Genomic DNA, 16,228 nt, shown 5'->3' on the forward strand with positions numbered 1-16,228 from the left:
TCGTGGGGATCTACCTCATTCATATATACAATTTATATCTACTTATTTATGAAACATATGTTTTTGTTAACAAGTTAAAGGTGTTTAATGATAATGCAAGCATGTTTAACACATATAGTTAATATATTAAAGGTGTTTAATGAAAATACAAGTATGTTTAATACATATAGTTAATATTGTTAACAAGTTAAAGATGTTTAGTGATAATGCAAGTATGTTTAACACATATAGTTAATATTGTTAATAAATTAAAGGTGTTTAAAGATAATACAAGCATGTTTAACACTTATAGTTAATATTGGTAATAAGTTAAAGTTGTTTAAAGATAATACAAGCATGTTTAACACATATAATTAATATTGTTAACAAGTTAACGGTGTTTAAAGATAATACAAGCATGTTTAACACATATAGTTAATATTGTTAACAAGTTAAAGGTGTTTAATGATAATACAAGCATGTTTAACACATATAGTTAATATTGTTAATAAGTTAAAAGTGTTTAAAGATAATACAAGCATGTTTAACACATATAGATGTTGTGTTTACTGAGAGAGGTGACGGCTCAGACACCAGGGGGCAGTATATACAATAATTTATTATATATAATAAATATATATAATAATAAACATTTACAACTAAACTATAGAAATAGAGTGTGTGACTAAAATACAAGAGTGTGTGTGTAGTGTAAGACTATGTGTGTAGATATCTGAAGTGTTTTACCAAGTGTTGATGAGAAAAGGCAGACAAGTCCAAAGAGGGCAAGGCAAAAGGGGTCCAAGTTCAGCGAGGGGTCCGTGGGGCAGAGAGAGACGTCAGAGTCCAGGGGCGAGTGAGGAGTCGGGAAACGAAGAAGGCAGTCCAAAACACCGGGGAAACAACGGGAGATCTCGAGGAGGGAAGACTCGGGAAGGCACTGCGGAAAAGCAACAGACGTCAGAATCACGGAGGGAAAAACAACACAGTAAGAGCGCATAAGGCTTACGGTACACCATGAGAAAAACTAAGTTCCCGCGACGATCCTTGGGTCCACTGGTCCTTTATTGATCTCGCTCTGATCAGTCGCAGGTGTGCAGATTGCCAGCGAGTGATTGCAGCTGGTGGCTGCAGCAGGGCGGAGACGCGCGCGGCGCGTCCCTGGATGTGCGCACCCGTGGGCGTGTCCCGAGGTGCGCAGACGGATGAGCGGCGTTGGCAGGAGCCTGAGCCGTAACAGTATCCCCCCCCTATGGACAGATTCCAGATGTCCAACATACTCACGAAACAAGGGAGGGTGGAGGGGAGAACTGGTGGTGGGTCGCCGGCCCCAGTGTCCCCGAATCCACCGAGGACGAGTCTGATGGCGGCGGCGAGAAGAACGCCGCTGAAGCCGGCGAGGCGGGCGACCAAGGGACGGCCACCATCTTGGCCGTCGGGAAGGCGGACGTGATTGGCGCCATGGTGCGTCTCGCCGGAAACGAGGATATGACATCGGCGGCGGTGTGGAGGAAGACGTCATCGGCGAGGCAGGCGTGGAGGAAGACGTCATCGGCGAGGCAGGCGTGGAGGAAGACGTCATCGGCGGCGTGGAAGCGGCAGACGTCATCGGCGGCGTGGAAGCGGCAGACGTCATCGGCGCCGGGGAAGCGGCAGACGTCATCGGCGCCGGGGAAGCGGCAGACGTCAAAGGCGTGGAAGCAGCGGACGTCAAAGCCGGAGACGAGGAGGGCAGCTGAGGAGCTGGCCGAGGTGCTGAAGTCGGCGGAGCAGGCCGAGGTGCTGGAGTCGGCGGAGCAGGCCGAGGTGCTGAGGTCGAGGCCAGCCTGGGAGCTGGTGGAGACGTGGGGGCCAGCCTGGGGACTGGTGCTAGCTCGGAGACTAGCCGAGGGGCTGGCGCTAGCTCGGACGCTAGCCGAGGGGCTGGCGCTAGCTCGGACGCTAGCCGAGGGGCTGGCGCTAGCTCGGACGCTAGCCGAGGGGCTGGCGCTAGCTCGGACGCTAGCCGAGGGGCAGGCGCTAGCTCGGACGCTAGCCGAGGGGCAGGCGCTAGCTCGGACGCTAGCCGAGGGGCAGGCGCTAGCTCGGACGCTAGCCGAGGGGCAGGCGCTAGCTCGGACGCTAGCCGAGGGACAGGCGCTAGCTCGGACGCTAGCCGAGGGACAGGCGCTAGCTCGGACGCTAGCCGAGGGACAGGCGCTAGCTCGGACGCTAGCCGAGGGACAGGCGCTAGCTCGGACGCTAGCCGAGGGACAGGCGCTAGCTCGGACGCTAGCCGAGGGACAGGCGCTAGCTCGGACGCTAGCCGAGGGACAGGCGCTAGCTCGGACGCTAGCCGAGGGACAGGCGCTAGCTCGGACGCTAGCCGAGGGACAGGCGCTAGCTCGGACGCTAGCCGAGGGACAGGCGCTAGCTCGGACGCTAGCCGAGGGACAGGCGCTAGCTCGGACGCTAGCCGAGGGACAGGCGCTAGCCCGGACGCTAGCCGAGGGACAGGCGCTAGCCCGGACGCTAGCCGAGGGACAGGCGCTAGCTCGGACGCTAGCCGAGGGACAGGCGCTAGCTCGGACGCTAGCCGAGGGACAGGCGCTAGCTCGGACGCTAGCCGAGGGACAGGCGCTAGCTCGGACGCTAGCCGAGGGACAGGCGCTAGCTCGGACGCTAGCCGAGGGACAGGCGCTAGCTCGGACGCTAGCCGAGGGACAGGCGCTAGATCGGACGCTAGCCGAGGGGCTGGTGCTAGCTCGGACGCTAGCCGAGGGGCAGGTGCTAGCTCGGACGCTAGCCGAGGGGCAGGTGCTAGCTCGGACGCTAGCCGAGGGGCAGGTGCTAGCTCGGACGCTAGCCGAGGGGCAGGTGCTAGCTCGGACGCTAGCCGAGGGGCAGGTGCTAGCTCGGACGCTAGCCGAGGGACAGGTGCTAGCTCGGACGCTAGCCGAGGGACAGGTGCTAGCTCGGACGCTAGCCGAGGGACAGGTGCTAGCTCGGACGCTAGCCGAGGGACAGGTGCTAGCTCGGACGCTAGCCGAGGGACAGGTGCTAGCTCGGACGCTAGCCGGGGGACAGGTGCTAGCTCGGACGCTAGCTCGGGGACAAGTGCTAGCTCGGACGATAGCTCGGGGACAAGTGCTAGCTCGGACGCTAGCTCGGGGACAAGTGCTGGTAGCGTGGTTGGTGGGTGCGGCCAGGCAAACTGAAAGATAGATGGTAGCGGTCTTGCTGGCCGCAGCTGTGCTACCTCACCAGCACGGCTGTCGGTACCATTCCCCCCCTCCAAAGGCGGATTCCAGACGCTTCCAGTACACTGAGGAACAGACACTGAGGGTGGAAAGAGGGTGTCCAGGCGGCGAGAAAATTCCTCCTTGCTTATCTCGCTACTGAACATGCCTTTCCAAGACTGCTCGGCAGGACAAGACAAATCTTCTGGTTTGAAGCGAAAAAAAGAAAGAGACATGGTGAATGGGGCAAGAGGCAGAAAAAAAAAAAAAAAATTCACAGGGGCGGAACTAAAGTCACTGGGGAGGGGCTAAGGAACTGTGCCGTCAGGTCCTTTAATAATTTTGGCGGGAACTTACTGTTGTGTTTACTGAGAGAGGTGACGGCTCAGACACCAGGGGGCAGTATATACAATAATTTATTATATATAATAAATATATATAATAATAAACATTTACAACTAAACTATAGAAATAGAGTGTGTGACTAAAATACAAGAGTGTGTGTGTAGTGTAAGACTATGTGTGTAGATATCTGAAGTGTTTTACCAAGTGTTGATGAGAAAAGGCAGACAAGTCCAAAGAGGGCAAGGCAAAAGGGGTCCAAGTTCAGCGAGGGGTCCGTGGGGCAGAGAGAGACGTCAGAGTCCAGGGGCGAGTGAGGAGTCGGGAAACGAAGAAGGCAGTCCAAAACACCGGGGAAACAACGGGAGATCTCGAGGAGGGAAGACTCGGGAAGGCACTGCGGAAAAGCAACAGACGTCAGAATCACGGAGGGAAAAACAACACAGTAAGAGCGCATAAGGCTTACGGTACACCATGAGAAAAACTAAGTTCCCGCGACGATCCTTGGGTCCACTGGTCCTTTATTGATCTCGCTCTGATCAGTCGCAGGTGTGCAGATTGCCAGCGAGTGATTGCAGCTGGTGGCTGCAGCAGGGCGGAGACGCGCGCGGCGCGTCCCTGGATGTGCGCACCCGTGGGCGTGTCCCGAGGTGCGCAGACGGATGAGCGGCGTTGGCAGGAGCCTGAGCCGTAACAATAGATTCCTTTCTTTCATGAAGACAAGAATATAAGTTGGTGTATTACCTGATTGTGATGATTTGCATTGATTGGAATCAGACAGTGGTGCTGATAAGGTCCGCATTTTCGAATGGAGGAGAAAAAAAGTCCTTGGAGGAGAAAAAAAGTCCTCCTTTCTGTCCAAAAGTGGTTGGTATTTTGCAATCTTATTTATCCAGCTTCCGTACTCCTTTGTATACACTTTACAAGAAATACATTGTTGGCAAACTCCGTAGCTTGCTAGCTTGTGCACGCCAGCTTTCTGAGACTCTTATTTTGTTAGCGCAGGCAGGATGAAGCAGCGCTTTTATTGTGCAACTGTGCAGTCGGTCTTTGGAGTTTTGACGACAGGTACGGCGCCAGAGTCTGTTTCTCGCCTTCCTGTCGTAATTTTAATGAGCTGGCAGCAGCCAGCGTCATCTCAGAAGACCCTCGGGTGCCGTGAATGTCAATCAAGTGACGAAAGTGACGTCCTAGTGAAGATTTATGATTGCTCATTGTTAGGACTACTTTATTAATGCCTGGCTGGTGATCGACTGACACACCCTCCACGATCGACCGGTAGCTCGCGATCGACGTAATGAGCACCCCTGGTTTAGATTAATGAAGGAAAGTAGAAAGTGAATGAATGTTTATAACTAAATAAATTTACATATGCATAAACATTTGTTTTCTTTGGTATTATTTTTTTTTATGAATTAAGTAACGTTTATGACAACCTTTTTCCAAAACACAACATAGAATGTGAGATAGAACATACTTAGCATGTTAAAGTTTATGCTAGCTTTTTAGCTCATTTTGTATGTTTACACCATCAAATAGTGCATTTTGGTATTTCCTCTTATGGTCACGTGCTAGCATGCAAAAGTTAACATGCTAACAGTTACAAAAAAGTGGGACCCCAAAAATGTACTGTGGGACCCCCTTTTTTATGAATTTTGAAAATTCCTAGCACCAACAGTGATGGAGTATTGCTGCGTGCAAAACAGCAGCAGGCGGCTGTGGCCTGCGGGCCGGTTCTAATATTAGAACGCGGGCCTTGACTTTGGACTAGACCAGTGGTTCTTAACCTTTTTGGAGGTACCGAACCCCACCAGTTTCATATGCGCATTCACCGAAACCTTCTTTAGTGAAAAATAAAGTGTTTTTTTTTTTTTCAAATTCAAGACAAAGTTATATGTTTTTGATAAAACTTTAGTATGACTTAATTTAGAGTTATTTGGTTAGGGTTAGAGGGTTAGAGCCGGGGTTGGAGGGTTAGGGTTATAATAAGGCATTAATAAGTACTTAATAATGACTAGCTAAGAGCCAATATGTTACTAATTTGCATGTTAATAAGCAACTAATTAATGGTGAATATGTTCCCCATACTGAAGTGTTACCATGTTATATTACTGGTGCACAAAATGAACCGTGCATGAACATCACCTTGTTCAAAGAACAAAACCAACACAGTGCATAAACTCACAACAAATTACAGACCTGCAAATCAGTCTGACTTCTGCTGTTGTCGTATCCGTAATACGCCGATAGGGAGAAGTTTTTATTTACACGAAGAGTCGGGTGTATTTTGACCTCCGCCGAAACCCTGAGCCCGACTCACCGAACCCCTAGGGTTCCATCGAACCCAGGTTAAGAACCACTGGACTAGACCAATAAATGTGAGTCCAAATTGCTGCACAAATGTAACACTGCACAGTGCCTTATTTTGGGTTAATTACAGTGAGTTGCTCTCTTGCATAAATGAAATAATAAACATTAGGAATAATATATAAGTTAACAAGCACCATTTGGCAATGGGTGTCCACGCAGTCTATGCTTATATGTGAGTATGAAGTAGGAAAAGACAAAGGCTATGAATGCACTGCCATCTGGCGGCCACATTGATAAAAACACCTTAAACTTTTAATTTGTCACAAAATGCTTACTATTGTACACAAAATGTAACCAAAAGGAGACTAAACATAAAGTGCAACCATCATTTGTACACCAAGACACACCATGCTGCAGTTGCCCATGCCATAAAATAGAACTTTCTACAGAAACATTTGTGTGATGCATTACATTGTATCACATGCATGTTCCAAATAAACTGAAACTGAACTGAACATGGTGACATTTAAGAAAGTTACCACGCTATTGGTCACACTTCAACTTTTATTCAAGTTATTCCATTCTAAACTGTCATAATTAATACGGCACAACAAACAAACCCGTACATATTTTTTTTTTTAGTACCAATGATTGTCACACACACACTAGGTGTGGCGAAATTATTCTCTGCATTTAACCCATCACCCTTGATCACCCCCTGGGAGGTGAGGGGAGTAGTGGGCAGCAGCGGTGGCCGCGCCCGGGAATCATTTTTGGTGATTTAACCCCCAATTCCAACTCTTGATGCTGAGTGCCAAGCAGGGAGGTAATGGGTCCCATTTTTATAGTCTTTGGTATGACTCAGCCGGGGTTTGAAATCACAACCTACCAATCTCAGGGCGGACACTCTAACCACATATCTTACATTATCGGAAATGTCTCGATGGTGGCGACGCCGGCTTCATATTTGGAACATTTCGAGTAACCATGGCGACACTGTTCAAGAAAAATAATCCTACGGGCCCATTGAATAAGTACACCACCTTTACAATGGGGCTTTTCTCGGAAAACATCAGAATTCAGCGAGATAACCTCTTCTTGTAGCTCTTCCATACTTTCACCTGGCTCGATGCTTGATATCTCATTCTGTTCACACACTTGCCTACTTTATCCTTGGCTCAAAAAAGTTTTTACCTGCAATGTTTGGTTTTGGATGGATGGCCGTCAGAAGGAGGTGAGCCCCGCGAATTTAAAAGAAAGTGAATAGGTACGTTTAAACCTAAAAATCATGGTTTGTGATACTCAGTGCTCTTTTGATTAAAAACAACCCCAGTTGGCCAAAGAGCTGTATAGACATAAGAAAGAATTTGCAACAAAAAAAGAAAGAAAAAAAAGCGGCACATAGTGTCACATTTAATGTTATATCCATATACATTTGTCAAAAGGGGATTAGCGGCTCCCGGGAATGCAGAACGGACAACTCCGGACGACAGCGTGAGGTAGGAGATGATTTTAATCTTCTCAAGAAATCTTTGGCAGGGCATGAGGTAAACAAACATAAACTATGGCGTGGAACAAACACGAAACTGTGGCGTGAAACAAACACGACCTACGTGGATACGGCATGAATCAAACAATGAGGCCAGGCCGACTGACTGGCCAAGGCAAACTTAAATAATGCCTCTGATTAGTGTTCGGGGAGCAGGTGAGCGGGTGAGCACTAATTAGAGACAGGTGAACACAATGAGTAACCATGGCAACCAAAACAAACTCACAGGTGCACAAAAAAGAACTAAAGGAGTCCAAAACTAACAGAAAACACAAAAACATGATCCGGGCCACGGATCATGACAACATTATGTATTTCTAATTGAAATTGTTTATAACACTCTTACTTTTGTAATTATTTCCCCATATTTCTGCACAATAACTCAGATATGGTAACACTAGCGAGCAGTAGAGAATATGGAGTGATTGTTTTGGTCCAATACATATTTAGCTTTATTCATTATTGACGTGTTTCTTGCCACATTAAGTTGTATATTTTTATATGAGATTTCCAGTTCATTTCATCATCAATTATTACGCCTAGAAATGGCATTTATTTTACCCTTTCAATGTATATTCCGTCTATTTGTATTTGTGTCTGACTTTCTCTTCTACTGTTACCAAATAGCATTATTTTAGTTTAATTGAGATTCACAGTCTGTTTTTGTCAAACTATCTTTAATGTGTTAATTTCTTCTGTTATTCCTTGTATTAGCTTCTGTGGGTTCATGGATTCCAATATGAAAGTACATGAAATCACAGACATGCTAGCGATATCTCAAATAATAAACAGTAAAATTAGTATGTCCAAATTTCGCAGGGGTTTCTTTAGGACTGTGGTGGCCTAAAAAGCCTGAATTCGTAGCATCTTTTTCAGAAAGTTGCGGCAAAAGTTGTGATGCTTGGAGACCTACTTTATCAATAACATTGACTCAACTTGTAATTTTATGAATTTGTTATCGCTGTTTTAAGTGTTCATTGTAAAATGCACAGTATTTCAAGAAAAAATGGACAAAACATTACTGTGTTGATGTTTTAGTCGTTTTATACCACACAGACATAAAAGTAGTTACTGAATGGCAGTAAAAGAACAAACTCATTGTCACATGTACTGTTGTAATTAATAGTAACAATTAATTGTATATACACAGAATAAAACACCACCAAAGTCTTCCCTATTGTCCCATTTGCTCTATTGATTACAAGTTCCAGACATTCTTAGTGTAGGTTTTACCAACACACCGGATTGTAGTCAGCTGGAGGCTTGTCTAAATGAATTAAACAATAGATGTCCAGCAACTTTTTGCATCTTAACGCTAAGAAAACAGAAATGTTGATTATCGGTCCTGCTAGACACTGACACCTATTTAATAATACCACCTTAACATTTGACAACCAAACAATTACACAAGGCGACTTTGTAAAGAATCTGGGTATTATCTTCGACCCAACTCTCTCGTTTGAGTCACACATTAAGAGTGTTACTAAAACGGCCTTCTTTCATCTCCGTAATATCGCAAAAATGTGTTCCATTTTGTCCACTAGCGACGCTGAGATCATTATTCATGCGTTCGTTACGTCTCGTCTCGACTATTGTAACGTATTATTTTCGGGTCTCCCTATGTCTAGCATTAAAAGATTACAGTTGGTACAAAATGCGGCTGCTAGACTTTTGACAAGAACAAGAAAGTTTGATCATATTACGCCTATACTGGCTCACCTGCACTGGCTTCCTGTGCACTTAAGATGTGACTTTAAGGTTTTACTACTTACGTATAAAATACTACACGGTCTAGCTCCAGCCTATCTTGCCGATTGTATTGTACCATATGTCCCGGCAAGAAATCTGCGTTCAAAGAACTCCGGCTTATTCGTGATTCCCAGAGCCCAAAAAAAGTCTGCGGGCTATAGAGCGTTTTCTATTTTCGGGCTCCAGTACTATGGAATGCCCTCCCGGTAACAGTTAGAGATGCTGCCTCAGTAGAAGCATTTAAGTCCCATCTTAAAACTAATTTGTATACTCTAGCCTATAAAATAGACCCCTTTTAGACCAGTTGATCTGCCGTCTCTTTCTTCTGCTCTGCCTCCCTCTCCTGCGTGGAGTGGTTATTAGGTGGCCACGGATCAGTTTTGACGAAGGACGTGCTAGCTGTTCCAAGTCGGGACCCGAGGTGGACCACTCCTCTTTGCATCAGTTGGTGACGTCTCTGCGCCCCGACATGTCTACATGCAAGAAGATCCCCTGCTGGCCCCACTATGGACTGGACTCCCACGTTATTAACTCTATCCACTCAGCATCCATTGCACCGGTCCCCTTCCAAGGTTTCTCGTTGTTCCCATTAGATTGAGTATTTTCTTGCCCTGATGTGGGATGTCGTTGTTGTTTGTGTATCCCTTTGAGGCATTTGTAATTAAGGGCTACATAAATAAACTTTGATTGATTGATTGAAAGTGTTTGTCCATCTTAAACATTCATGTATGTTCCAACACATTTACTCTGCATGTTAAGAACATTTGTAAAATGTTGAAAGCAATTTAAGTGGTCATTTTTGTTGGTAAATGAGAGACGATGATAACTTATCATCACACTCCAACATCTCTAACATGTAAATGCTGCCTCTTTGCCAGGTCAGCATTGCAAATGAAAATGTGTTCCTAATTGTCTTACCCTGAATAAATTAAGGATAAATAAATTGATAAAATTTCGAACAGTAAGGCACACTTAAAATCCTTTCATTTTCTCAAAAATCGACAGTGCGCCTTAGTATTCGGTGCGCCTTATGTACGCATTCATTTTTGGTTGGGTTTGCCGACCTTGAAGCAATTTTATTTGGTACATGGTGACCGGTAGATGGCAGTCACACACAAGAGCTACATGTGGACTGCAAGATGACACAAGCAAGCCCAAAACTTTGATGTTTCATTGAGAATACAGAACATTACACACGACACCGTAGTCAGTCGTGCTGTACTTCAACATACGGGTATTATTACGGTGTGTGTAAAAGGACCCCAAAATGGTATCGATAATAAACATATTAGACTTACAATCTGGCGTTTTGTGCCGCAATGTTATGCAAAAACAACTTTTCTTACCTATTGGTACTTGCTGATTTGCCTTTGGGATCTGCATAAGTCAGAAAATTTGTGCGTCAGCTTTTGCAGTCCACGCTGACGCGGTCATCAATAAGCTCCTTCTATTTCTCTAACCTCCTAATTGTTGTGGGACATTCATCCTCCGCTGTTGCCAATTCCAATATAAAGTAGCGTGTACACTTCTCACTTATATATGTCAGTAGACTCGCTATGGAAGCGCTAAAAACTACCGGTACAACAAAGATGACGGAGTGAAGACGCTGTCGAAGTGGAGGCACGTAAATAAGACCGCCCACAAAACGGCGTATCCTGAAGAGACTGTCAGAAAGGGACTTAAAGATAATCTGTTAAACATAATCTATGCAACATTTTGACGTACATGTTATGTAGACCACAAGGTTTTGCAGAGCAATACTGCCACCTAGCGGTCTTTTATAGGTATTGCTGTATTATGTACACTAAAAATGTTCATTGGAAATTCACAGCAAATTACCGGCTACTAATTACTTTACTGTCACAGTGAAGTGTAGTGAATTATATTTATATAGCGCTTTTTCTCGAGTGACTCAAAGCGCTTTACATAGTGAAACCCAATATCTAAGTTACATTTAAACCAGTGTGGGTGGCACTGGGAGCGGGTGGGTAAAGTGTCTTGCCCAAGGACACAACGGCAGTGACTAGGATGGCGGAAGCGGGGATCGGACCTGGAATCCTCGGGGGCGTGGCTAAGAGGGGAGGAGTATATTTACAGCTAGAATTCACCAAGTCAAGTATTTCACATATATATATATATATATATATATATATATATATATATATATATATATATATATATATATATATATATATATATATATATATATATATGTGTATATATATACAGTATATAAGAAATACTTGACTTTCAGTGAATTCTAGCTATATATATATATATATATATATATATATTAATTTATATCCCCTGCTATATATATATATATATATATATATATATATACATATATATATATATATAAAATAAATACTTGAATTTCAGTGTTCATTTATTTACACATATACACACACATAACACTCATCTACTCATTGTTGAGTTAAGGGTTGAATTGTCCATCCTTGTTCTATTCTCTGTCACTATTTTTCTAACCATGCTGAACACCCTCTCTGATGATGCATTGCTGTGTGGCACGCATTAAAGTGCTTTCATCAAATACACAAGAGTCTGGAATCTTCAATCTCTCCCTAGCATGGCCCAAAACCGGTCAATCTTTGCTTCCTGAGGAAGATCTTCACTGCCAAGCACTTGGTAGTCCACTACTTCTTCCCGGAGGCTATCCAGGTCCAATCACAGCTGCGGCTTGGAACTTACAAGCGTATTTCTTCATCTTACTCGTCGTCGGCGTCGCCATGGCTGTATCTTCCTCGTTCTTCTGCTTCGTCTCCTTGTTGTGTGCACTCTCTAAAAGCCGTAGATGTTATTGTCACATATGCATGTACAGTAGATGGCAGTATTGTCCTGTTTAAGAGTGTCACAACATTGCTGTTTACGGCAGACGAACTGCTTTACGGTAGACGAAAACGTGACTGCTGTTGTTGTGTGTTGTTACCGCGCTAGGTGGACGTTAATGAAACTGCCTAACAATAAACCCACATAAGAAACCAAGAACTCGCCTTCGATCATTCTACAGTTATAACGTGATTGGGCAGGCACGCTGTTTATATTGTGGGAAAGCGGACGTGAAAACAGGCTGTCGACACGTCACTCAGGTCCGCATGGAGCTGGAGGGGGCGTGGCCTCCAGCTCCGCCTGAATTTCGGGAGATTTTCGGGAGAAAATTTGTCCCCGGAGGTTTTCGGGAGAGGCGCTGAATTTCGGGAGTCTCCCGGAAAATCCGGGAGGGTTGGCAAGTATGGCATACCGCCACTTACTCTACAAGATTGTGCAACTTAGTCTTCAGAACCCATTAGTAAACAAATCAGTTTGAATTTACAGTAATTTGTTGTGATATTACAGAGGAGTTTGGTTACAGTGACAGTTACAATGTGAAATAACAGTTAGTTGCGGAGAAAAAAAAAGGTATCCTAATTTCAGTCATTTGTTGTGATGTTACAGTAAATTACAGTATTTTAAATGTGGTAAAGCTTCACATTGCAGTGTCCAATTCTTGTGTAGAATTGGACAGCTAAACCCTTTCCTCTTGTGTATTTTCAATTCTATGGTTTTCATCATACTTTGCCATCAAAGTTACCTTTCTATAGTGACATAAAAAAACCCAAGAAACGGATTGTAATTAATTATAATTAATTATCCTTGAAAATGCTCACTGAACTGAAGTCCCACGACTATTGCGCAACTTTTAAAGCGTTCCACTTTGAAGGTTTCCATGTACAGCTACACATGCATGTTCTGTTTGGCCAAGAATATTGGTAAATAATAAAAAATAAAAAACAAATTGAAAAGGTGATGTTTTCAGAGCTCCTCTAGCAGTACTCCTCTCCTTGTGGGTCGGGCAGGTCGTTGAGGTCCAAGAAGATGGAGGTGTTGGAGAGTTTGTGGTCGTTGGACGAGAGGTCCAGCAGCTCCTCTGCAGTACTTGGCACAGAGCTGATATACATGTCCCACATCTGCTCCGGCGCGTCCAACTCCAAGAGGTTCTGCTTGATCTTTAGGTTCTTCTCAATGTTCCTTCGCTTGTGCTTGAACTCCAGGATGGTTTTGGTGTAGCGGTTGATGGTGGTGACGGAGGACGCCATGCACGCCGTGAAAGAACTCCATGCTAATCTAAGGAGAATTTAAACGTAACAATACAACTTTATAGTCCAGATATTGGTGAGCATTAGGGATGTCCGATAATGGCTTTTTGCCGATATCCGATATTCCGATATTGTCCAACTCTTTAATTACCGATACCGATATCAACCGATACTGATATCAACCGATATATGCAGTCATGGAATTAACACATTATTATGCCTAATTTGGACAACCAGGTATGGTGAAGATAAGGTAGTTTTAAAAAAAATTTATAAAATAAGATAAATAAATTAAAAACATTTTCTTGAATAAAAAAGAAAGTAAAACAATATAAAAACAGTTACATAGAAACTATAAATTAATGAAAATGAGTAAAATTAACTGTTAAAGGTTAGTACTATTAGTGGACCAGCAGCACGCACAATCATGTGTGCTTACGGACTGTATCCCTTGCAGACTGTATTGATCTATAGTGATATATAATGTAGGAACCAGAATATTAATAACAGAAAGAAACAACCATTTTGTGTGAATGAGTGTGAATGAGTGTAAATGGGGGAGGGAGGTTTGTTGGGTTGGTGCACTAATTGTAAGTGTATCTTGTGTTTTTTATGTTGATTTAATAAAAAATAAAAATAAAAAAAAGATACTGATAATTAAAAAAAATGATACAGATAATTTCCGATATTACATTTTATCGCAGGCCGATATTATCGGACATCTCTAGTGAGCATGTTTTTGCTTTCTTTTACAATTTAAAGTGGTTTTAATAATGTAGTTCTAACTTCTGATCAGCCCCAAAAAATACAATTAAGTCGGGTGTTCAAAATGGACCTTGCATAACTCCCTAAGAAGCAGCATAATAAATAGAGAGAATTAATATGATATCCTAATTCTCTAATGTATCATTTAATGAAGCACACTAATTATAATGCTTCCAGATTTTTGCAGAAGGGACCTGACAAAGTTGAGTACTAATTTGATGTGTCAGAAGTCTTGCTATACCATACCAATCATACAGTATAAATCCGAACTATTCATATCGTTGTGAAAGGATTATCTTACAAAACTAGCAGGGGATCAAATAATTATGTGTAATTATGATGTCATTTATTTTTGTTCAGGAAAAGGATTTGAAGAGTTTTTAAGATTCATAGTTATATTGCTAATCCAATTGACAAAATACCAAAAATGTACGACAAAAGTTATTTGCTATGCACTTTAATGTTCTGTACTCTGTTCTGCTTTTAGTAGGGCTGTCAAGTGATTACTTTCGCTTGCATAAAAAACATCTGCAAAAGAAAATACCCCAATATTTGGATACAGATGCAATCTTGTAGTCAGAATGAGAATGTCATACAGAAACGTTTTTTTTTTAAATGTTTTACTGAACTGCAAGTCATTGATTTGCTCAAAACTTGGTCACAGTAAGTATAATAAGAATTAAGTGCACATTTCATTTTGAAAGTCTGCAATAATATAACAGTATATTAATAGATAATGTGATAAAGACACTATAAACAACTTTACATACTGCACCTATTACATCTGCATTTACTCTTCCTGAGTTTAACCACTTGCTTTACTAAACAAGCTTATTTACCTTTTCAGCTGACAGCCCTGATCTCCAACATTAGTTAGCGACAGGAACAACGTCTTGCAGCGCTAGGTCTTGACAAATATTAAGTGGCCTACATGCGGAGGCTGTCCATTTAGAAAAGGCATTGTTTAATTGATCTGTGGTAAACTTAGGTCAACTCAGCCAGCATAGTTTGTTGTCCTCTGTTTGCTGTCCATGTAGCTTAAATGCTCGCGGCGCCATCCTCACATTCATGTTTCACTTTAAGATAGTATTTTAAACCTGATGTGCGCCAATGATAAGAACGTTTGTCGCTGCAATACTAACTAATTATTTCAGTTTTATCTGAGTTTGTTTTGAAGGGCGCAGAGCACATCGCTCTAACTATCATCACACTGGCTTTTGACGTGATCACTGCCCGTGCAATGCACGCCGCCTATTTTTGTGAAGTATCTTTATTAATTTGATAACGAAATATATATTTTTTTTTACTAATCACATGCGTTAACGTTGACAGCCCTAGTTTTTAGAAAACTGCAGTACATCTGAACTGTTCATAACATTGTAAAAGGGATATCTCACAAAAATAGCAGGGGATCAAATATTTCTATAGTTATGGTGTCATTTAGTTTTGTTCAATAACAGGATTTATTTAAAAAAAATGTAGGCTTCATAATTATATTACAAATCCAACACATGGCAAAAGTTACTTGCTATGCACCTAAATGTTCTGTATTGTACTGCACTGCCATCCTTAATTAAGTATGTACAATATATTGTTTAGGGTGAATATTTTCATATGGTGGTCACATGACTGCAGTTGCGCGACATCGTACGTAGTCTATATGAATATGTAAAAGTATGCGAGTGCGTTGCCTCACATGTATGACCAGCTGTAGTCCCATGTCTGAGGTTTCCAGTCTTCTGGGCCCAGACTGACAGTCAGCTGGAAAGCAGTAGTGAACATCATGTGGGCCACCATCCCCAGCAGCCCTGCCAAATACACAGAGAATCAATTAATGTACTTTTCCTACATGGCCGCCAGATGGCAGTGTCGCACAACATTATTGCAGAGAATGGCACTGCAGCATCATGACCTGGACATATGGACATTTAAACAGTCAATTGCTGAATCATTGACTGTCAGTCAATGATTCAGCAATTGTTTCTTCAACTATTGTTGTAGTTTTTTTGTGGTGTACAAGTCTTAATATATTAGTGTTATAATATTCCGGTAACCCAGGATTGTTCTTATATTACGCCTCCAAGAGTTAGTGTCACAGGAGGTTGAAACACAAAGATACAGAGAGACTGGAAGAGACTCATAAGGAGAACGGGGTTTGGTTGATACAATTTTTAATCCAGTGTAAATTTCTCATCATCAAAACATATTTCAATAATCAT

At 42.9% G+C, this 16,228-nt stretch overlaps 1 protein-coding gene across 2 annotated transcripts in view; it reads right to left on the bottom strand.

Annotated features, from left to right (window-relative positions):
- Positions 1–11,566: 11,566 nt before the first annotated feature.
- gsg1l2b (gsg1-like 2b) overlaps positions 11,567–16,228 on the bottom strand; it is a 52,659-nt gene continuing 47,997 nt past the window's right edge. For both annotated transcript variants that reach the window (XM_061967167.2, XM_061967166.2), the window contains 2 exons: positions 15,706–15,817; positions 11,567–13,272 (listed from right to left, as the gene is read on the bottom strand). In XM_061967167.2, the coding sequence (XP_061823151.1) occupies positions 12,972–13,272; positions 15,706–15,817 (413 nt within the window). In that variant the 3' untranslated portion in view covers positions 11,567–12,971. The remainder of the gene's footprint in view (positions 13,273–15,705; positions 15,818–16,228) is intronic.

The sequence above is a fragment of the Nerophis lumbriciformis genome, linkage group LG11, assembly GCF_033978685.3.
Source record: "Nerophis lumbriciformis linkage group LG11, RoL_Nlum_v2.1, whole genome shotgun sequence".
NCBI lineage: Eukaryota > Metazoa > Chordata > Actinopteri > Syngnathiformes > Syngnathidae > Nerophis > Nerophis lumbriciformis.